Below are 22,835 nucleotides of genomic sequence, written 5' to 3'. Positions count from 1 at the left end.
GGGGGGGGGCAGTTCCTTCTGGCTTCCGGGCAGGAGCCTGGGCGTGAGTCTCTGTTGGGACCTTGGCTGCTCCTTCTAAGTGGGGATGGGGCTCACTTGTCTCCTCAAGTGACCAGATGGGTGGAGAACTGGTGGGTGAATGCCTGGGGGAGGGTCTCTCAGGCCACTAAAGGGGGACCCTGGGGCCAGGATGGCCTGCCCAGTGAGAGCCTCTGGGGTCAGAACTGGTGGGTGGTACATTACCCAGAGTACCCTGGGACCTGAGCCTGGCTCTGTCACCCACAGTCCCCTGCACTTCTGGAGTCTAGCCCCATGACCTGTTGTCCTGTGGGCCTGCAGACTGGCTCTGTTCCCCACAATTTCTCTTGAGCTGAGGCCTGACTGGGGTCTGGATTCATTACCCATAATCCTCCTGGGGGCCTGGGCTCTGAAGTTATTACCCACAACCCCCTGCACTGTTACAGTCTGGCTCTGTTACCCACAATCCCCTGCAGTTCTGGAGTTTGGCTCCATTGCCCATAATTCCTTTCAGACTCGAAATCTGTCACCTCTGGTTCCCCTGCAGGCCTGGAAACCACATTACCCACAATGTCTGGAGCCCCAGGTCTTACCACAGGGGTGGGGGCCTGGGTCTCTAGGGCCCCCCCCTTCACCCGTGGACAAGGGACCAGTCATTGAAAGATGGGTGGTCTTGACCTTTCAGGTCCCCACCTGGAGAAGGGCAGGTACCTTATCCAGCCTCTTGACTGGACCCAGGCAGCTCCACCCTGGAGGGCCTGGGGAAGCCTGGCAGGCGGGGGCTGGGCTGTCTGTCCGTCTGTCTGTCTCTACTCACCATAGAGCCCAATCATTGTTTCCAAGATTAAAACCCTCTCAGCTAAAATCTTCAAAGCCTCGCGTAGTTGGTGCAACCCCTCCCCCTGTGGAGGAAAGAGACAGATGCAGCCGTGAAGGGGGCAGGGGAGGGGGCCCTGCAAAGCTTGTTGGAGGCCCATGCCCCACCCTGGACATGCACCTGCAGCTCCACACCACCTGCCACAGCCCAGGGCCCACGGACAGCAGGGACAAGACCAGGAGAGGACGGGAGGGGGACAAGGCAGGCAGAAGCAACCTCCTCAGTAGGATCCCACCCAGCTGGCTGCTCTTCCCTCACACCCCTGCAAATCCTGCTGCACTGAGGGCGGGCAGAGGCCAGTCTGCAGGGGCGGCACTGCTGTCCCAGAGCCTGCCACAGAACCTGCCCAGACGTTGCCGCAGAGCCCCAGCCCCTCCTCCATCCCTGTTGCCTGAAACCAGTTGGTCTCACATCATCTGCATGATTCCTGCCACATCCCTGGGCCACTTGTACTCTTCTTTACTTAACAGTCTTTTAAACTGACTCAATTTTGCCTTAAATACTGTATTTGTCTCACCCTAATTAACTCCATTGGTGGGATCAGGCTACTTACTGATATCCTTCCCACTCATGTCCAAATGAACATGTAAGAGTAAAATCAGAAAATGTTTGTGTGGCATCGCTGTTGGGAAGCCAGGCTTAAAATGCCGGCAAAGCTGAAGTTCAGGCCCAGGTGCCCCTGCCCCAGCCCTTTTGAGCCCATCCCTCCCTGGGCTCTGACTACTCCAGGTCCATATGCTGCACATCCCGGAGCCCAGCCCTCAGCCCCGCCCTCTCTTCTCAGCTGAGTCTCCAGCACCCAGGCCCGGGGATGTGGCAGCGGCCCTCAGACCCCTCCCCTAGGCCTCCCTGCTCTGGGGTCTCCTGTCTCAAGTGGTGCCGGTGCTGGCCAGGGACCGCCAGCTGGCCCTCGCCTTCACTTCTTCCCAGTGTCTGTCTGTCTGTCCTTTCCTCCCCCAGCACAGGGTCCACGGTCTTGCCAAAACTCCACACTCCCTCACTCCTTCCTCTTTCCGAGTCCAGACTAAAGCTATTTCTGGAATGTAGATATCTTAATTCTGACAGAGCACCAGGATAGCAATAGAACTATTCCCACCCTGACACATCTGGGAGTCTCTCAGAGTGCTTCACTTAGTACAGATTAAATGAAGGGATGAGGTATAATATGCATCCTGGTACAATTACTACCTTCAAGGAAGCTGTTCCCACAAAAACATCTAACAATCAAGAGTCCTCCCAACATGTCTGTTCTGAGCGAGCCCACTGTGGCCATGCTGAGACTGTCCCTTATGATCTGGCTGTCCTGTCCACATCACATGGATGGGGCCACTGACTGGCCATTGGGCCTGGGGGTCACCGGGTCACACTAAAGTAATCTCTCTTCAAGTATTACACCCATCTAAACATGGATGACCTTCAAAAATTACATTAAGCCACTGCCAGCATCGACAATGGGACAAGCTAATGTCATAAGCCTCCTGAGGAGATGCAATAAGAGGGCACCACATCCCCAGTTAGTGCACCTGCCAAGGGTATTTAACCTGCATCTCATCACGAGGGAACAGTCAGACAAATCTAGACAGTGGGACAGTCACAAAATGACAAAATCAAGAGAAAGAAGAAAAGGGCAGGGGGCCTATTTTACATGAAAAGAACCTAGAGGGCTTCCCTGGTGGCGCAGTGATTGAGAGTCCACCTGCCAATGCAGGGGACACGGGTCCAAAAAAAAAAAAAAAAAAAACCTAGAGACGTGACAACCAAATGCAACACATGAATCTTGATTGATCTTGTTTTTTTTTTTAAACTAGCTACAAAAGGCATTTTGGGGACAATGGATAAAATTTATATATAAGCTGTATATTAAGTGGCATCATTTCACTGAATTAATGTCAGCTTTCTCAGGTGTGACAGCGTTACTGTGGCTCTTTGGGAGAATGTCCATATTCTTTCAAGACACATGCTGATGTGTTAGGGAAGATGTGGATGAGGTCTGCAACTTACTTTCAAATGGATTAGAAAAAAAAGATCTATAGATATATAAAGAGCAAAAGAACAAAGGCAGCAAAATACTCATAATTGGTCAGTCTAGAAGAAGGGTACAAGGATAGTCATTGTAGCAAATTTTCTATATATTTGAAAGTTTTCAAAGTAAAAATATGGGGGAAAATGCCAAAAAAATATTCTGGGTGGGTGGCCTGCTGCTTGCACCAATGACGTCCCAGTGCTCTCCAATCCTGGCCTGAGTGTCCAGGGCCTGTTGGACACCCCCACTCGGCTGTCATGTAGACATTTCCTGTTCTCCATGGAGAAAACTCAGCAGGCCAGCTTCTCCTGGCTCTCTTCTCTCTTTTACTATTGTAAACATCTCCCTTAACTTCTCGCTCCCCCCTCCATAGCCAGACAAGCACCCAAGTGTCTCTCAGCTCCATTGACATCTGTCCCTCTTCACTGTCCCCCTTCCAGTTCCGGCCCCCACAGCCTCTTGCCAGGGTGACCAGGACAGCCTCCTGTCTAGTCTCTCTTTCTGCTCCCTTCTCCCATCCTTTCTCCACATGGCAATCAGAGGGATCTTTTGCAAACAAAAATCTGACCATGTCACTTCCCTACTTATAAATATTTCAATGACTCCCCACTGCCCATAGAACAAAGTTCTAATTCCTCAGCATGGCCTCTTAAGTCCTAAAAGCCTCTATGACCTCTGTCTCACTCCTTACCTGTCACACTCTGTCACTCAAAGTATTTGCAGCTCCTCAAACACCCTGGGCCCACTCTTGCCCCAGGGCCTTTGCATGTGATGTTTCTTCTCCTCTGCGTGAACACCCTTTGCCAGGCTTCGGCCTGGGTCTCCTTAACCAAGAAGATGCTAAATCTACCCCTCCACAATCATAGCTGAGCTCCCCCTGTCCTGTCACTGCTGGTTACTGGTCTGTTTCCCCCCACCCCACTGTGACCACCCTGAGGATGGGGACTGTGTCCAAATCACATCTATGTCCACAGTGCCCAGCCTGGGGCCTGACACCCACCAAGGAGGCGCTTGGGGAAAGTTAGCTGGCTCCCCCAGTCCTGGGAGCTGAAAAGCCTGGGCTTCAGTTCAACCTCTGCCAACAATTCACTCTGTGGAGTTGGGCCTCAGTTTTTCCTGTCTGAATAAGGGGTATGAGCTTTGGTCTAGATGGGCCAGCTGAGCCCTGTCACTCCCAGGCAGTGCCTGCAGTGCATCCTCATGACCACTGGGTGTCAATGCTGAGCTACAGCCAGGTCAGTGGCTCCAAAAGCTTCACTAAGTGGGGGTTGGTAGGTGGAGTGTGTATAGGAGCCCTCAGGCCTCTTCCCCACACAGACCTCATCCCCACCTGCCCCCAACAGAGCTGTTCCCCCAGCCCCCAAAGCCTCATGCAGCCCCCAGCCCAGCGGGTCGCCTCCCAGGCAGGCGGCAAGCAGGGGCAGAAGTGCAGGTGGGTGAGGGGAAAGCAGGTAGATGGGCAGGGGCCCTGCTACCTCTTGTGGGGGCCCCTCCCACAGGTGGTCCTGAGTTTCAAGTCTGTTCTGGGAGAGTTCAGGCATCTGTTCTCCTGTTGGGACCTCCATATAGGGATGGGGCTGCCCAGCCTAATTCAGCCTTCATCCCACCTCTCCCACCTCCTCTGGGCGGGGTGAAAAATGTGTTTCCAAACGAAAGGTCTCTGGGAGAGACCAGTGAAGGGGCCTAGAGGCGGCAGAGGGCTGGGATCACATGGGTCTAGCTGACCCCCAGCCCAGCTCATGCCTAAGCAGGCAGTATGCTTAAGAGGCTCTGGAGCCACTAGTGGGTAGAGGGTGGGTAAGGGAGTGGGGTGGCAGTAAGGGGCTGGGAGAGGCTTGCCCGAGAGGTAGCAGGACCCCAGAAGTCATGGAAAGACATGGGGGAGGGCTCGTGCAGGGTGGGGGGCTCCCACGGCTGTATCCATCACTGACCCCACAATCAGGAGCAGAGAGGGCAGGGCAGGCGCTGAGTGCTTCCCATGTCTTCATTAACTAATGCCTGCCAGGAAGTAGGGCGTCCCAGCCAGACTGCACCAGGGAGAGGGGTGGACGAGGGAGGGAGGCACAATACCAGCCTCCAAAAGAACTCCCCAGTTGCCTCTCCTGTCTGCCCCCATCCCATCCAGTTTTCCAAATGTGTCCTATATCAGTGATGATTTCCAGGTCCCTGCACCGTGGGGCTTTTAGTCCTCCCCCCATGTCTCCTGGGTGGGTGATTTCTAGGCCCTGAAATTCATTCACTGCAAGTCTCTCTCGTGATGTGAAGGTTCTAGGATCCCACATGTGGTTTCTAGGTCCCCTTTCCCATTTATTCTGTGTCTGCTGTGTATGTGACAGTTTCTAGACCTCCCTTCCCAGTCTTCATGGGCTTCTTTTGTGTACAGTGGTTTCCAGATCCCCCATCTCATTTTCCATGGTTTTCTGGTGCGTATGGCAGTTTCTAGGCCTCTCCTCCCACTCCTCATGGGTCTCCTGTGTATGTGATGGTGTCTGGGACCTCATGTTAATTATAGGTCTTTTGGGTACAATGGATCTAGGTCCCCTGACCTCATTTACCATGTACAACGTGTCCATGGTGGTTTCCAGGTCTCCCTTCCTGTGATTCACGGATTCCTATGTGTATGGTGGTGTCTAGTGCCCTGTCCCTTTTACCAAAGCGCTCCTGTGTACCTCAGCGTTTCTACACCTCCCTTCCTCTGCTCCATGGCTCTCCTAAGGCCTCCTGTCCCGTTCTTCTGTGTGGATATTGTTTTCATGCTTCCCTTTCTTTTGCAGACAGGGAAGCAGAAGCCAAAGCCCTTGCTGGGAGGGGGCTATGGAGGCAGGGGATGCAGTCTGGACTGGGTCAGCCCAAACTGCCCAGGAGAACTGGCAGGGTCACCCTGGCCTGGAAAGGCCGCAGAAGGAAGGCAGAGATAGGGACAAAGACAGAGACAAAGAATGTAGGGTCTGCTGATAAGGCTGGCCCTGCCCACTGGGGAGGGACAGGGTAGGGGAGGACGCTGGGGCTGAGAACTGGCAAGGCTCCCCACTTGGAGACCAGGTTGCAAAGGGGATCTGGATGGGGTGCCCCCACCCCCAAATAATCTCCTGAGTGTCCAGGGCGGGGAGGCAGCGGGAGGGCAGTGCTGGGCTAGTGGCTTACCCAGTGGCTCTTCTCACCAGGGTCTCCTTTGGGGCCAGGTTCTCCCTGCAAGGAGAGAGAGGTAGGAACAGTGAGAGAGGCGAGGATAGAGAGAGGAAGAGAGGCTGAGCAAGGGTGAGACAGAGAGTAGCTCGTTTGGGCGAGATAAAAATGCAAAAAAACAACTGTTTGAAGGCAATGGAAAGTGATAAAGAGCAGCCAGTAACTGAAGGATATCTGACCTTAGAAAGAAGGGAATTGCACTGGGTAGCATCAGTATATTTACGGCTTTTCCTCTGAGGGCTCATCCCAACCCCCTCTGCCTGGCAAACAGCTCAAGCAGCAAGCTTTAGTCTTATTGGCCTGAGGAATCAGAGGTCGGGGTCAAGACTGACAAAGGAGGAAACTGAGGGGAAATGCTGGAAAGCAGGGAGCCACAGTAGGGGAGCAAAATCTGTATAAATACTCCACTCTAATCCTTGGATGGTCCGTGAAATGCCCATGCTAAAGTCACAGAGCTGAGTTGGAGCCACACCATAGAGCAAAACTCAACACTCTTCAGAGGAAGACTGTCTTCACTATATTGTCTATATTGTCCAAGATGCAATACAAAATTATTAGACATGTGAAGAAATGGAAAAATGTGACCCATATGCAAGAGAAAAATCAGTTAGTAGAAACAGATCCATAGCCAACCCAGGTACTGGGATTACCAGACATGGAGATTAAAATATCTGTGACAACTATGTTAAAGGATATAGTGGAGGGACTTCCCTGGTGGTCCAGTGGTAAAGAAGCCACCTTCCAATGCAGGGGATGTGGGGCAACTAAGCCTGCACGCCACAACTACTGAGCTCGCGCGCCTCAACTAGAGAGCCTGCATGCCACAAACTACAGAACCCATGCACCCCAGAGGCAGCATGCCACAACTAGAGAAGAGAAAACCCGCATGCCACAACTAGAGAAGAGAAAACCCGCATGCCACAAATAGAGAAGAAAAAACCTGCACACCAGAACTAGAGAGAATCGCGCGCACTGCAGTGAAAAGCCCACGTGCCACAACAAAAGATCCCACGTGCCTCAGTGAAGATCCCGCCTGCCAAAACTAAGACCCAATGGAGCCAAAAATAAAAAATTGAATCTAGTGGAATTGACACAATGGGTGATGAGATGGGGAATTTCAGGAGGGATGTGAAAATTATGAAAAGAGAATCAAATGGAAATCCTGGAAATAAAAATGATAATACTTGAAATAAAAAATTAATTAGCTGGGATTAATTGAAGATGTGCCATAACAGAAGAAAGAATCAACTAACTTGACAGGTCAATGCAATAATTCTAAGTGAAGCCCAGAGAGAAGAAAGATTTTTTAAAAAATTAACAGAGCCTCAGACTTCCCTGGTGGCGCAGTGGTTAAGAATCCGCCTGCCAATGCAGGGGACATGGGTTCGAGCCCTGGTCTGGGAAGATCCCACATGCCACGGAGCAACTAAGCCTGTGCACCACAACTACTGAGCCCGCACTCTAGAGCCTACGAGCCACAACTACTGAGCCTGTGTGCCACAACTACTGAAGCCCACGCACCTAGAGCCCGTCCTCCGCAACAAGAGAAGCCACGGCAATGAGAAGCCTGCGCACTGCAACAAATAGTAGCTCCCGCTCGCTGCATCTAGAGGAAAGCCTGCATGGAGCAACAAAGACCCAAATGCAACCAAAAATAAAATAAAATAAATTAATTTTTTAACAAAAGTGGGAGTAGCTATATTAATTTCAGACAGAGCACACTTCAGAGCAAGGAAAGTTATCACGGATATAGAGGGGTCAGCATTCCATGAAGGCATAACAATCCTTAATGTGTATGCACTTTACAACAGAGCATCAAAATATGTGAGGCCAAATCCGATAGAACTGCAAAGAGAAATATATGAATCCGCCAATGCCATTAATCAACCAGATAAAATTGACATCTATAGACCACTTCATCCAACAACAGCAGATTACACATTCTTCTAAAGCTCACATGGAACATTCACCAAGATAGACCACATTCTGGCCCATAAAATATAACTCAACAAATTAAAAAGAATAAAAATCATACAATGGGGCTTCCCTGGTGGCGCAGTGGTTGAGAGTCCTCCTGCCGATGCAGGGGACACGGGTTCGTGCCCCGGTCTGGGAGGATCCCACATGCCACGGAGCGGCTGGGCCTGTGGGCCATGGCCGCTGGGCCTGCGCGTCCGGAGCCTGTGCTCCTCAACGGGGGAGGCCGCAGCAGTGAGAGGCCCGCGTACCGCAAAAAAAAAAAAAAAATCATACAATGTATGCTCTTAGACCACAATGGAATTAAATTAGAAATCCCTAACAAAAAGATAACTGGAGGGAATTCCCTGGCGGTCCAGTGGTTAGGACTCCAAGCTTCCATTGCAGGGGGCATGGGTTCGATCCCGGGTCAGGGAATTTAAGATCCCACAAGCCGCGAGGCACAGCCCCCCTCACAAAAAAAGATAACTGGAAACTCCCCCAATACTTGGAGATTAAACAAAAGACTTCTAAATAACAGGTGGACCAAAGAACAAATCTCAAGAGAAATTTTAAAATACTTTGAACTACATGAAAATAAAAATGCAACTTAGCAAAATTTGTAGGAGATAGTGAAAGCGGTGCTTAGAGGGAACTTAGTATAAATCTACACTATCAAGACAGTGTGGTATTGGCTAAAGAACAGTCAAACAGATTAATGGAACAGAATAGAGAGCCCAGAAATAGACCCACATAAATATAGTTGACTGATCTTTGACAAAGGAGCAAAGGCAATACAATGGAGCAAAGGTAGTCTTTTCCACAAATGATGCTGAAACAACTGGACATCTAAATGCAAAAACATGAATCTAGACACAGACTTCATACTCTTCACAAAAATTAACTCAAAATATATCACAGACCTAAATGTAAAATGCAAAACTATAAAATTTGTAGAAGATAACATAGGAGAAAACCTTGATGATCTTGGGTTTAATGATGACTTTTTAGATACGCCAGAAGCACAATCCATGAAAGAAATCATTGATAAGCTGGACTTCATTAAAATTACAAACTTCTGCTCTGCAAAAGTGAATGTCAAGAGAATTAGAAGACAAGTTATAGACTCGGAGAAAATATTTGCAAAAGATACATCTGATAAAGGTGTACAAAGGTGTATCTCTGTATATGCAAAATATACAAAGAACTCTTAAACTTCAACAAGAAGAAAACAAACAACCCAATTTAAAAAGCTTTTGCACAGGAAAGGAAACCATCAACAAAATGAAAAGGCGACCTATGAAATCGTAAAAGATATTTGCAAGCCACATGTCCAATAAGGAGTTAATATCCAAAATATATAAGGAACTCATACAACTCAATAGCAAAACCCCCAAATAAGCCAATTAAAAAATGGGCTAAGGACCTGAATAGACATTTTTGCAAAGAAGATATACAAATGGCCAATAGGTATGTGAAAAGATGCTCAACATCACTAGTCATCAGGAATATGCAAATCAAAACCACAACTTGAGCTATCACTTCATACCTGTTAGGATGTCTGTTATCAAAAAGATGAGAGATAACAAATGGTGGTGAGAATGTGGAAAAAGGGGAACACTTGTATACTGCTGGTGGAAATGTAAACTGGTACAGCCATTATGGAAAACAGTATGGAGATTCCTCAAGAAATTAAACATAGAACTACTGTATGATCCAGCAATCCCACTTCTGGTTATCTATCCAAAGGAAAGGAAATCACTGTCTTGAAGAGGTATGTTCATTGCAGCATTATTCATGATAGCCAAGATATGGAAAGAACCTGTGTCCATTGATTGATGAACACATAAATACTATGTGGGTTATACACACACACACAGGAATATTATTCAGCCTTAAAAAAGAAGGAAATCCTGCCATTTGTGACCACATGGATGAATCTGGAGGGCATTATGCTAAGTGAAATAAGCCAGACAGAGAAAGACAACTACCGTGTGGTATCACTTATACGTGGAATGCGGAAAAAAAAAAAAAAAAAAGAAAAGAAAAGTTGAACTCAGAGAAACAGTAGAACGGTGGTTGCCAGGGACTGGGTTGTGGGGAGGGAAGGAATGGAGAAAGGTTGGTAAAAGGGTACAAACTTTCAGTTATAAGATGACTAAGTTCTTTTTTTTTCTTTTGGCTGCATCGTGCAGCTTGAGGGATCTTAGTTCCCCGATCAGGGACTGAACCCATGGCAGTGAAAGTGCCAAGTCCTAACCACTAGACTGCCAGTGAACTCCCAGATGACTAAGTTCTAATCTAAGGATCTAAGATATAGTATGGTGACCACAGTTTCTTACAAAAACTTACAAAAAAGTTTATAAAACTAACCATACTCTTACCATATGATCCAGCAATTGCACTCATTGGCATTTAACCAAATTAATTGAAAAGTTATGTCCACACAAAGACCTACACTTGGAGGTTTATAGCAGCTTTATTCACTATTGCCAAAACTTGGAAGCAACCAAGATGTCCTTCAGTAGGTGAATGGATAAATGAACTGTGGTACATACAATGGAATATTATTCAAAAAAAAAAGGGCTATCAAGCCATGAAGAGACATGCTAGAACCTTAAATGTGTATTACTAAGTGAAAAAAGCCAATCTGAAAAGGCTACATACTGTATTATTCCAGCTATATGACATTCTGGAAAAAGCAAAAATGTGGAGACAGTTAAAAGATCAGGGGTTAGAAGAGAGAGAGGGATGAATAAGCAGAGCACAGAGGATTTTTAGGGCAGTGAAATATTCTACATGATACCACAATGGCGTATACATGTCATTATACATCTATTAATACCCATAGAACGTACAACACCAAGAATGAATCCTAATGTAAACTATGGACTTTGGGGGATAATGACATGACAATGTGGATTCATCAATTGTATCAAATGCACCACTGTGATGTGAGATGTCGATGGTGGGGTAGGCTATCCACGTGTGGGAACAGGGAGCATGTGAGAATTCTCTGTACTTTCTACTCAATTTTGCTGTGAACTCAAAAAATGCTGTAAAAAAGAATTTTATTCATTAAACAAAACAATCAACGAAAAACACAACCCAGCAACCTTACAGATCCGGGAATCTCAGCCAACCCAAAGCAGGATAAACACAAAGAAAATCACAGCCATCCACATCATGATCAATCTGATGAAAACCAAGGGTAAAGAGAAAGTCTTAAATGCCAAAGGAAAAAAAGACATATTATGTACAGGGGAAAAACAATAAGAATGACAGTCAGTTTCTCATGAGAAATTGTAATTGTCTACGTAAGCCAGAGGACCACAGAACAACATCTTTAAAGTAATAAAGGGGGATAAAACTGCCAACCTATCATTTTATATACAGTGAAAATATCTTTCAAAAATTAAGGTTAAATACAGTTTTAGATAACAAAAGCAGTGAGGATTTGTTGCCAGCAGACCCACACTACAAAAAAGGCTAAAGGATGTTCTTTAGGCTCAAGAGAGATGATACTATATGAAAATCTGGATCTACAGGAAGGTATAAAGAGTATAGAAATGATAAATACATCATGAGATGTAAAAGACTATTTTTCTTTGTTTTTTAAACTTCTTTAAAAGTCAACTGTTTAAAGCAATAACAACAATGTATTGAGGACTTATAACAAATACAGAAGTAAAATATATGATGGCAATAGCACAAGGACAGAAGGGAGTGGATTATACAGTTGTAACGTTCTTATGTATACATGAAGAGGTATAACACTAATTCAAGTAAAAGGATGCATATTATTATCCTTAGAGCAACCATGAAAAAAGTAACACAAAGAGGTATAGTGAAAAAGTCATTAGTAGAGACAACACAGAACAATTCTCAATCCAAAAGAAGGCAGGGGATCTAAAAAAAAAGGTACAAATGAACTTATTTACAAAGCAGAAATAGAGTCACAGATGTAGAAAACAAACTTATGGTTAACAGGGAGGAAAGGGGGGAGGAGGGATAAATTGGGAGATTGGGACTGACATATACACACTACAGTATATAAAATAGATAACTAATAAGGACCTACTGTATAGCACAGGGAACTCTACTCAATACTCTGTAATGACCTATATGGGAAAAGAATCTTAAAAAGAGCAGGTATTTGTCTATGTATAACTGATTCACTTTGCTGCACACCTGAAACACAACATTGTAAATCAACTATACTCCAATAAAATTTTTTTAAAAATCTAAAATAAAAAAAAAGAAGGCAGGAAAAGAAGGGGAGAACAAGAAATAAAGGAGAGATTGGGGTAAACAGAACACAAATAGCCAGATAGTTGACTTAAACAGAACCATATCAATAATAATATACAGCACTAAATGTAAATGGAGGGACTTCCCTGGTGGCACAGTGGTTAAGACTCCATGCTCCCTTGGGCTTCCCTGGTGGCGCAGTGGTTGAGAGTCCGCCTGCTGATGCAGGGGACACGGGTTCGTGCCCTGGTCCGGGAAGATCCCACATGCCGCGGAGCGGCTGGGCCCGTGAGCCATGGCCGCTGAGCCTGTGCGTCCAGAGCCTGTGCTCCGCAACAGGAGAGGCCACAGCAGTGAGAGGCCCGCGTACCGCAAAAAACAAAAAAAAAGACTCCATGCTCCCAATGCAGGGGTCCCAGGTTCGATCCTTGCTCAGGGAACTAGATCCCACATGCATGCTGCAACTAAGAGTTCACATGCTACAACTAAGGAGACCACGAACTGCAACTAAGGAGCCTGCAAGCTGCAACTAAGGAGCCTGCCTGCTGCAACTAAGACCCAGTGAAACCAAATAAATAAATGTAAATGGGGAATTCCCTGGTGGTCCAGTGGTTAGGACTCCATGCTTTCACTGCCAAGGGCGCAGGTTCAATCCCTTGTTGGGGAGTTAAGATCCTGCAAGCTGGGCAGTGTGGCCAAAACAAACAAAAAAAAGTAAATGAACTCAATAGTTAGGCTGTTTAAAACAAAAAAAGTAAGACTCAAGTATGTCTTTTTTCTTTTTTTGGCCGCACCACGCAGAATGCAGGATCCCAGTTCCCTGACCAGGGCTCGAACCCATGTCTCCTGCATTGGCAGGTGGATTCTTAACCACTGCACCACCAGGGAAGCCCAAGACGCACTTTTAATAGAAAGACAAACAAGTTGAAAGCAAAAGGATTGGAAAAGATATATCATGCAAACACCAAGCATAAGAAAGCTGGTGTGGCTATTTTAATATCAAACAAAATAGAATTCAAGACAAGAAGTATTACCAGAGAGAAAGATATTCATTTCATACAGATAAAAGGACCAAGAAGTCATTAAAATCTTTAATGTGTATGCACCTAATAACAAAGCTTCAAAATACATGGAGCAAAAACTGACCAAACTAGAGCGAGAAATAGACAAATCTACAGTCATAGCTGGAGAGATGGAGAAAGAGAGAAATACAAAGAGTCAGAGAGATGGAGACACAGAGGGAAGATAGAGAAAGACAAACAGGTACAGAGACACAGAGCGAGAGCGAGGGAGATGGAGGCAGCCTGATCCTAAGAGGCTGAGAAAGGAGACGGAGCTTGCTCTGGACCAGACAGGGAGGGACAGGGGCTCTGGCCATAGGAGATGGAGCCATAGCAGGGGTCTGGGCCTGTGGGATCCTGGAGGGGGTGCTGCAGGGTGGGCAGCATCACTTACCTGCTGCCCCATGGAGCCCTGGGGGCCAGGCTCCCCACGCAGTCCCTGTAGGAGGGAGGAGAAGAATGGAGTGCGCTATCAGAGGGTCTGACCCAGGGTGCCCAGGACTCCCCAGAATCCTCCACCCAGGGCCACCTCAATACTCACTCTCTCGCCCTTCTCTCCTGGGTGGCCGGAGATTCCTTTGGGTCCAGTGGGGCCTGGGGGTCCCTGAGCAACAAGACAGGGCCTCAGCCTTGTGCTGGGGCAGGGTAGAGGGGGCAGGGACTTAGGGGGCAGAGGGGTAGGGAAGGGCACCCCAGCTTGCCCTGGGCTTCTGGGCCCTTCTCCACACACCCAATGCCTAGCACACAACAGGAAGTGCATACAGCTCAGTGTTCAGAGCGATGGCCCTGGAGTCAGACAGTCCCTGCATTGATCTGGAAGCTGCCATGTGCTGGCCACAGCCCTAGGGCAAGAATCTCCACCTTTCTTGGCCTTAGGTGATAACAATACTTGCTTCTTGTTACATGGACTGAATAAGAAGATTTATGGAAAGTATCTTGCACATTAAGTGCTTCATAAATGCTTGAATGAATGAATGAAAGGATGGATGAATGGATGATGGATGGATGGGTGGTTGAGTGGGTGGGTGGGTGGATAGGTGAGTGGATGGATGGGCTGGGTGCGGGGGGGGGTGGGTGGATGGACGGACAGAAGAGTGGGAGTACTTGGAGAAATACTCACTATATGTCCAGGATTCCCAGGGATGCCCATGGGACCAGGAGGTCCAGGAGGACCTGGAATAAGACATGATGCCCTCAACAGTACAATGCCAGAAAGTCCATCATCAGCTCCCTCCTGATAGCCAGCCCTAGTCTCTCTGCCATCCCTCAACCCTGCCCCTTACCCTAGACCTGGACTCAACTTACCCATGGGTCCTGGGGGGCCTGGGGGTCCAGTCGGTCCCTGGGGCCAGTAGCTGCTGGTCTCAGTGAAGGTGTTGGACAGAAATGGGTCCCCTGGGGGAGGAAAGATGAGTGAGCAGGGCTGGGCTGGGCGGGGCAGAGTGGGGCAGTCAGTTTTTTTGTTTTGTTTGTTTGTTTGTTTCCAGTACGAGGGTCTCTCACTGCTGCGGCCTCTCCCGTGGTGGAGCACAGGCTCCGGACGCACAGGCTCAGCGGCCATGTCTCATGGGCCTAGCCGCTCCGCGGCATGTGGGATCTTCCCGGACCGGGGCACGAACCCGTGTCCCCTGCATCGGCAGGCGGACTCTCAACCACTCTACCACCAGGGAAGCCCGGGCAGTCAGTTTTAACCTGTCACTTCTGCCAAGCCAGCTTTGACTGCCCTGTGGGACAGCCTGCAGCATGGCTGGGGCCACGAGGCACCCACTCCAAGGGTGGGGAGTCAGGAGACTGTTGGCCATGCAGGACCAGGAAGCAGGGAGACACTGCCAGAGTCTAGCCAGTGACATCCAGCAAGTGTCTACCCTGCTGAGCCTGTACTGTCATGTGCCTAATGGGAATAATAATAAGAGTTACCATTTTTGACACTTACTTTGTGCCAAGCTGCTGTGCATGGGTGTCATACAGATAAGGAAACTGAGGCTCTGAGATGGAGAATGTTTTGTTGTTGTTGTTGTTTTTTGGCAACACCCCGCCACACGTGGGATCTTGGTTCCCTGAGCAGGGATCGAACCCGTGCCCCTGCATTGGAAGGGCAGAGTCTTAACCACTGAACCGCCAGGGAAGTCCCTTGGAGAGGGAGAATGAATGAATGGTGCCTGGTCACGCACCAAAGGTATGATGCAGATGGGGTTGAACCTGGCACTCCAAGCGCTGACCCCTGGCAGTGCGTGTGCAAGTCAGGCTTTGGAGAAGGTGAAGGATGCGCGTCGGGGCCCAGCTGGGCGGAGGGGGCAGGGCCTCTCTGAGCACAGAGGCAGGGCTGTGGCCTTGGGAGTTCAGGGCTCACGTCCTGCTGCTAGGCCTTGAGCTTCCCAGTGCTCTGAGGGCTGGATCCCGGCCAGCTCCAAGGCTTGGTGGGAGGGCCTGATGCTGGTGGTTCCCAGCACAGGCTCTGGAGGGTTCGTGGATCTGAAGCCGGCCCCCCTGTGCCCTGGCTGTGTGATCTCCCCTCTCTGGCCCTCAGTTTTCCTCATCAGTGACAACAGCGCCCACTGGAGGATCAGGTGACTTATGGCCCAAGGCCAAGCCTGGTATACAGAAGGTGCCTGGCAGATGGTCATGCCAGCCTCACCCCACCACCACCTGGACCTGCTGTGACCCCAAGGGACTCACCATGCTGGGAGATCCGGGCGTAGGGTGGTCCAAGTGGGGCTGGGGGGCCAGGAGGCCCTGGGGGGCCTGGAGGTCCCCTCTCTCCAGGGGTGCCCACAGCTCCAGCCTGGCCAGGGCTCCCTGGGGGGCCCTGCGGACCTGCAATGGAACCAGGGGGTTTGGTGGGTGTGCAAGAGGCAGGGAGGCCCAGGGTGGCCCAGGGATGAGGCAGCCAGGGGCAGCAGGTACGAGATGGCTCCAGAGGCCACAGACCAGACTCCCTCCCTGGCTGTCTATGAGGGGGATGAACACAGCCCTCCCCTGGGGCTTCAGGACAGTGGACACTTGGTACACAACAGGTGCCTAGCAGACGCTGATTTCCAGAATGTTCTCTCCTCTCTCTTCTAGGCTTTTGCACGAGCTGCTCCCTCTATCAGTCCTCCCTTAGCGCTGCCTGGTGTGCACTTCTGGTCATTCTGAGGCCTCACCTAAGGTGTAGCTCCCACTGGGAAGCCCTCCCCGTCCCCCACTCCATCCAGGCTGGGTCTGGGCTTCCTTACTTAGGGCTCCCTTAGCTGCAACATCCCCCATAAGAACCCTGGTCACATGGGGTGGGCACTGCTATTTCTCCCCTGCCTACTAGGCCCACCCCCACTAGCCTTCATGGTCTGGGAGCTCCAGGAGGGCAGGGTCTGGTAAGGAAGGCCCCAGCCTGGGCTCACCTGAGCAGGGCTGGCCAGGGGAGCTGGAAGGGCCGGTGTTGTGGGCACTCACCTGGCAGGCCTCTCATCCCCATTGGGCCCCGGCTGCCAGGGTCTCCCTTGGGGCCAGAGGGCCCAGGAAGCCCCCGGGCACCAACTCGATCTGGGGGAGAAAGTTCATCAGCTCCACAGCTCCAGCCTTGCGCTTGGCCTGCCCCCGGCCCTGCCCGCCCCGCTAGCACCTACCATCTCGGGGGAGCAGAGGGGCCCTCACATTTTCTCTGGTTCCTGGTAGCCCTGGGGTGGAGAGGTAGGCAGGGGTCAGTGGTGTCTAGAGTTCCTACCCCTGCTCCACCAGCTGCTGGGCCTCCCAGGACTCCAGTGCTCAGGGGCCCCTGGAGACCATCCCCTCAGGCCCAAGGGAAAACTAGGAAGACTGAGGCCCACAAGGGGGTCAAGCTGGGAGTCAGCAGCAGGGAGGGGGCTGGATCCAACTAATTGCCACATGGGAGCGTGTTCCCCACTGACCCACTCACCTTGGAGGCCTCCATCCCCGGGGCTGCCCTGGGCAGCTGGGGAACCCCAGAGCGGGGCGGGGTCCTCAGGGGCAGCTGGGGTCGGGGGCACTGCCTGCTCAGTGACAGTCAGCACCGCCACCTATGGAGGAAGAGGACAATAGGGATGGGGTGGGTACCAGGGTCTCGCCAGGGTCAGGCCAGCTCGGGGCCCTGGTGTTGGGGGGCAAGAGGCCACGTGGCTGGCGGAACCCAGCCTGGAGTGGAGACCCGGACTCACAGGGGCCCCGAACTTCATCAGAAGTGACCATGGCTTTCAAAATGCACAATTCATCACATTCATTGTAGAAAAGTCATCACACACCATCATAGTCACCCACTTTGAGTTCTGAGACTGTCCTCGTGTTTGCTGGGCCGTGCGGTTTTTTCCTATGCTTACCTGCATGTTAATAAGTATATTTATATACATTTAGATGCATACATATTAAACTTCTCTTGGTCTGTTAAAGCACCACAGGCTGCACGGATTTTTACTAAATTTGAAGGGAAATTTGGGAGGGTCTGGCATGAAACAGAGGTGCCGAGATGTGTACAAAACCACTTTTGGACCCAGTGGAGGGGAGAGCCTGAAGGGTCAGCGGTGTCCCCTGAGCCACTTACTGAGGATTAAGAGAGGCCGGAACGTCCGCAGACCAGGAAGTGGGGGGCCGTGTAGACGTGCCCAGAGAGAAGCTGACCCGGAACTGAGACCTAGCCCCCAGATCTGAGCTGAGCTGCCCCTCATGCTGGCTTCCTCTGGGAGGGAGCTTGGGGAGCAGGGTGGAGTTCCTGGGGTGCTCACACCTCATAACAGGGGTTTTAACCCATGCTGTTTAGAAGCTTGGTTTTTCCACTTGATAAATCAGGGGCATCTTTTCGTGTTGGAAAATGGAGGCGTTGTTAATGGCTGTCCAGTATTCCACTGAGCCACACTTGCTAATTATACAACCACCCCTTCTGTTGTTTGGTTTTCAAATTTCCCTCTTAATTAACACTTGGATGAACATCTTTGCAGCTAATCTTCCTAAGATAAATTCCCAGAGGAGGGAATGGATATGGAGATTAATGTAAATGCATCTATGTGTGTTTAGAAAATCTGGAAGAAAAGATGATTAAATGTTGGCAATCGCTCTCTCTGGGGGCACAGGCGACAGAGGCCAATGGTTTTTCATGGTGCTGAGTTTTTCATGTTTCTAAATTTAGAATGTCTTACTTTTTAATGGTTAAAAACTTTTTATCTTGAGATAATTTGAGACACGCAATAGATGTTTTTCTTTCTGGAACTGGGAAAATGGCATTATGGGTGGGTGGGATAAAGGATGAAGGTGACGGGGCAATGAGGGGACCCAGCCACAAGCTCTGGGGGGGTGTCTAGGAGTCTCTGGGTGGGATGGGGATAGGAGAACCTCATGGATCTCCTGGAAGGAGAGCAGGCCAGGCTGCCTGACTGTGCGCAGGCTTCCCGGGGTGGGCGCTGGAAGGGAGGCTGAGAAAGCTGAATGGGAGGGTGGTGCCTGCCTGGCCCGGAAGCTGTTCACCCACCTTGGCTTCTAGAACCTTCAGCCTCTCCGTCAGCTCCGACACTTTGCTGCAGTTGAGACAACCTGCAGGGAGGAAGCAGGCTGGGCCAGGGCTCCCAGGTTCCCCTTGGAGCCCCTCAGCCCCTGGGGGCAGGATGGAGGGAGGGGACAGATACCTGATGACCCTAACCCATGAGATAGCCCATCACAGGGAAGGAGCTAAAGAGTCACAGCCTGTCCAAGGTGAGCCATGCCCTGTGGGTGTCCTTTGGCTCCAGAGCCTCCAAGGGGACTGTTTCTCTCAGAGCAGGACCAGGGATCTGACTCCTCATCCAAAACGACTGCATCCCACATGGGCGGGGCTGGCCTCGGCTTGAAGCTTTGGGGACCGACACATTATAGTCCAGACTGGGATGGCCTTAGGTGTCACGCTCTGACCCTTCTTCCAGAACCACTGTCCAGCTCCCTGGCCTCCTCATTGATACCCCAACGTTATTCATAACAGTGCCGGGCAGCCACCGAGCACGATACAAGCTCGCCTCTCCGGTCCTCACCATGATCCTGCATGTTAGGACAAGTGTCACCCCGTTCACACCTGGAAAGGCTGAGCTCAGAGCAAGGGTGGAGTGAGTGTGTAACAGGCAAAAACCCTGGGTCGAGGCCCAGCGCTGCCCCTTCTTGGTTGCGGGGCCCCCGGCAGGGCACGTCCCCTCTCTGACCCTCAGCCTCCTCTTTAAAGTGGCAACAATGATGCCTTCCTGGGGTGAGGTTTACACAAAGTTGATTATGGAAAGCTCCTGGCACAGTGCCCCGCATCCTACAGACACTCAGAAAAGTGTCGTTTCAATAAAAAAAGGAAAGTGGGGGCTTGGACCCATGTCTGCAAGACTCTGGGGGTCCTGGGTCTCAGGTGCCTGGGCCCAGGTCAGACTCCCCTTGGGGGCCTTTCCTCTACCTTCCAGTTTTCTTTCCAGCCTGCAGTGGACAAGTGCAGGGTGCTATCCCTGACCCTCCACTGCTGGGCCCAGCTGGTTTTTAGGACAGTCACCACCAGCCCTTCCAGCCTCCCCTAGCCCAGGGGGACCCCAAACAGCTGCCCCAGGACCCACCTGACAGGGCTGTGGGCCGAACTGCCATCCGCCACATGGCGTTGCCCGACCACCTGGGCTCCACGAAGCCAGAGGAGCCTACAACTGAGGGACAGTGAGGGTGAGAGCCCTGCTGGCTGTGACATTTTGTTCTGTCCCCTTCCCCACCCCCCGACCTGCCACTGCAGCCACAGAGCGATCCCTACTCCCCTTAGTGCAAAGGGAGAGAGGCCCAGAGAGGTGGGGCAGTTTGCCTGGGTCACACAGCATGAACTGGGCTGAGCTGGGACAAGGCTATCAACCTGACGGGGCTGGGGAGGGGGGCTGGCAATGGGTGGGGGCCATGGATGAGGCTGGGGGCTTCTCCAACAACCCCAGCAAGCTGCATGGGTTAACAGCTTAGAGTCAACAGATGCAAGGTCAGGTCCCAGCCCTGCTAATTGCTGACCTATGTGACTTGTCCTCCCTGGACCTGCTGATTTTCCCATCTGTAAAATGGGATCATAAGGTCTCTATACCTCCCGGGCTGGCGTGAGGCCTGAGGATGGACATGCATGCAAAGGGCTTAATGAGCACACACAGGGCCTGGTATGCAGTAGGTGCTCAATAAACACAGCAACGTCACCATCCACCCTCTCCCTGCCCCACTTGGTAAGAAGACACTGAAGTGGATCCAGCTCTGGTTTTAAATGAAAACCAGAGGGAGGCTGGCTGCCTGGGAGGGCACGGGGGGCCTGTTCCAGGAGGCCACCCCTGCAGCCACCCCTATGAGGAGCAGGCCATCCTGGCTGGTCTGGCTTTGGGGACCAGGTTCTCTCCATAGCTGGAGGGTTGGACTGGCCAAGCCAGGGGCGGGGGGTGCAGCTGGAGGGGCTCTGAAGCCAGCAGTGGCAACTGCCCCACCCCCCAGCCCGGGCCTGCCTTTTAAGGCCGCAAAGCGTTGCCTGGGGGGAGACAAGACCCAAATAAGGCACGGGCCTGGCAGCTCAGAGCCAGGCTGTGGGTTGGTGCAGGGAGTGAGAGGCGCCGGGAATTCAAACCAGACGGGTCCCTCTGGCCAACCCCCAGCACGGTGGCTGCCAGACCCTCTCCAGGTCCCACCACGGGGCCTTCGCTCAGGCTGGGCCCGCATCCCCAGCATGCCCTCCCTGGGGGCCTGCGACTTGCCCTCTCACAGGGGGTAAGTCTCACCTGGGATAGAGGAAGGGGGTTGGCAGCCCAAGACTGGGGCAGGGGTTAGGGGCTCTGTGGGCAGAACAACAGCAGTGGGGAGGTGATAATGCCACCATGAGCCACGCCCGGTGCTAAGCCCAGCTCGATCCTGCAAGGTAGGTAATAATAATAACAGCCAATGCTTGTGCAGCACTTATGCTGGGCCCAGCACATTCTAAGCACTTCTCATAAACAGTCTTAACTCACTGTCCTCACGAAGCCCTGTGAGTGGGTGCTAGTAACCCCTCTGCTTTACAGATGGGGAAATGGGCACAGAGTAGCTTGGTATTATCACTCCTCTGCCCCCCGACCCCATGCTCAGATAAATGGATGAGTGAATATGAATATTTCCCTTTGGGGGGAAACAAGGCAGAGAGGTAAAGAGACTGGTCACCCAGCTGAAGGCTGGAGCCTGGACTGGAACCCAGGTTAGTCTAACTCCAGGGCCCGTCCTCCTCTCTCCTGGGCCACCTGGCACTGCAAGTCCCCCAGGTTCCCCTTGGCAGAGAGGCAGGGAGGCCCGGCGCCCGTCAAGAATGCTGGTTCCTTAGAAGAACGACCTCGGTAAGCCCTCCGCACCTCCTTTGCTCCCAGGTGAAGATGTAAAAGGCCACTGGATGACTGCTTCCAGGAAGTCAACCAAAAGAAAAGGCCGTCCCTCCAACCCCATGGAAGTTTGGGTTTTCTCTGGGATGAAGTTGGGCAGAGCGTCCGCCCTGCCCATCCTCCGCACCACCCTGCTATCGTCTTCCATTTTTTCCATGGCACTTTCCACCCTCTAACATGTTATCTGCTTGCCAGTTCCCCTGGTCTGATCTTCCGCCCTCCTAGGCTGGAACATGAACTCCACCAGGCAGGGACCTCATCCGTCTTGCGAGTGGCTGGGGAAAGTGCCTGGTGCGCAGTAGGGCCTCAGGGCTTCACTAAACCTCTTGTTGAGGAATGCATGAATCACTGGCTGAAAATGAATTTAAAGCAAGCAAACAAAATAAAAGGCAAAATAATGTGGACGGCAGACATGACTGTCTTGAAAATGAACATAAGGGTTCTAATGTCACGCCAGGGGGTCCCCAAGTTTTTAATCTGTGAACATATGGTTGGAAATTCTTTTTCAACCCACTTGCTTTGGGACATTTCACTGGGAGCCAGAGAGAACTAGAAAAACTAATGAAAGCACGGTCTGACCAGCAGTGCAGACATAACTGGCTCAAAGAAATTGTGAGTTAAAATTAAAAAAAAAAAAAGAAAGTTTAAATAACAAAAACTGTCAAAAAGACCAGAAAATATTGGTTCTGGATTCAAGATTCACAAAAAATGGCCCCCCAAGCTCTCCCTAAATTCTAAGAAACGGACAGAAATACTTTAAGGGATGAACCAGGTTGTAAATGGCCCTATACCACACAAAATTCCAGTACGTAAAAAAGTCTAGGGCTGGGGGAGGTCTCCTGTAGGATAAAAATGTCACATCCCTCCCACTGGTGTTGAGCCAGGGCCCCTGGAGCGGGCCCCAGTGGGCTGAGAGCCCCCCTCACCCCAGCCTGGTGGTCCACCCTGAAGGGCCCCTCCCCAGCCCCAACCTCACCCTCCAAGGAGCTCCCCGCTAGTCCCAGGACCACAAACCCTGGATCCACCCTGGGACCCTGACTGTGGGCCACTTCCCACCATCTGGGAGGTCCCAGCCAGCCCTACACACACACACACACACACACACACACACACACACACACACACAC

The 22,835-nt window shown here is 50.9% G+C and overlaps 1 protein-coding gene across 7 annotated transcripts in view; it reads right to left on the bottom strand.

Moving 5' to 3' along the window:
- Window positions 1-22,835, bottom strand: part of EMID1 (EMI domain containing 1) — a 51,144-nt gene that overhangs the window by 4,369 nt on the left and 23,940 nt on the right. For 3 of the 7 annotated variants that reach the window (XM_024767899.1, XM_024767895.1, XM_024767902.1), the window contains exons 4-14: window positions 19,912-19,995; window positions 18,825-18,886; window positions 17,265-17,385; window positions 16,975-17,025; window positions 16,802-16,891; window positions 16,049-16,186; window positions 14,678-14,767; window positions 14,493-14,545; window positions 13,914-13,976; window positions 13,767-13,811; window positions 6,063-6,107 (exon numbers count right to left, since the gene is read on the bottom strand). In XM_024767899.1, the coding sequence (XP_024623667.1) occupies window positions 6,063-6,107; window positions 13,767-13,811; window positions 13,914-13,976; window positions 14,493-14,545; window positions 14,678-14,767; window positions 16,049-16,186; window positions 16,802-16,891; window positions 16,975-17,025; window positions 17,265-17,385; window positions 18,825-18,886; window positions 19,912-19,995 (842 nt within the window). Of the gene's footprint in view, window positions 1-835; window positions 921-6,062; window positions 6,108-13,766; window positions 13,812-13,913; window positions 13,977-14,492; window positions 14,546-14,677; window positions 14,768-16,048; window positions 16,187-16,801; window positions 16,892-16,974; window positions 17,026-17,264; window positions 17,386-18,824; window positions 18,887-19,911; window positions 19,996-22,835 lie in introns of all 7 variants that reach the window. The other 4 variants (XR_003006277.1, XM_024767896.1, XM_024767900.1 and 1 more) reach the window with 3 other exon arrangements.

The sequence above is a fragment of the Neophocaena asiaeorientalis genome, unplaced genomic scaffold (assembly GCF_003031525.2).
Source record: "Neophocaena asiaeorientalis asiaeorientalis breed wild unplaced genomic scaffold, Neophocaena_asiaeorientalis_V1.1 scaffold828, whole genome shotgun sequence".
Classification (NCBI taxonomy): Eukaryota; Metazoa; Chordata; class Mammalia; order Artiodactyla; family Phocoenidae; genus Neophocaena; species Neophocaena asiaeorientalis.
The sequence above is the reverse complement of the archived record's forward strand: the minus strand, read 5'-3'. Positions and strand labels throughout refer to the sequence as shown.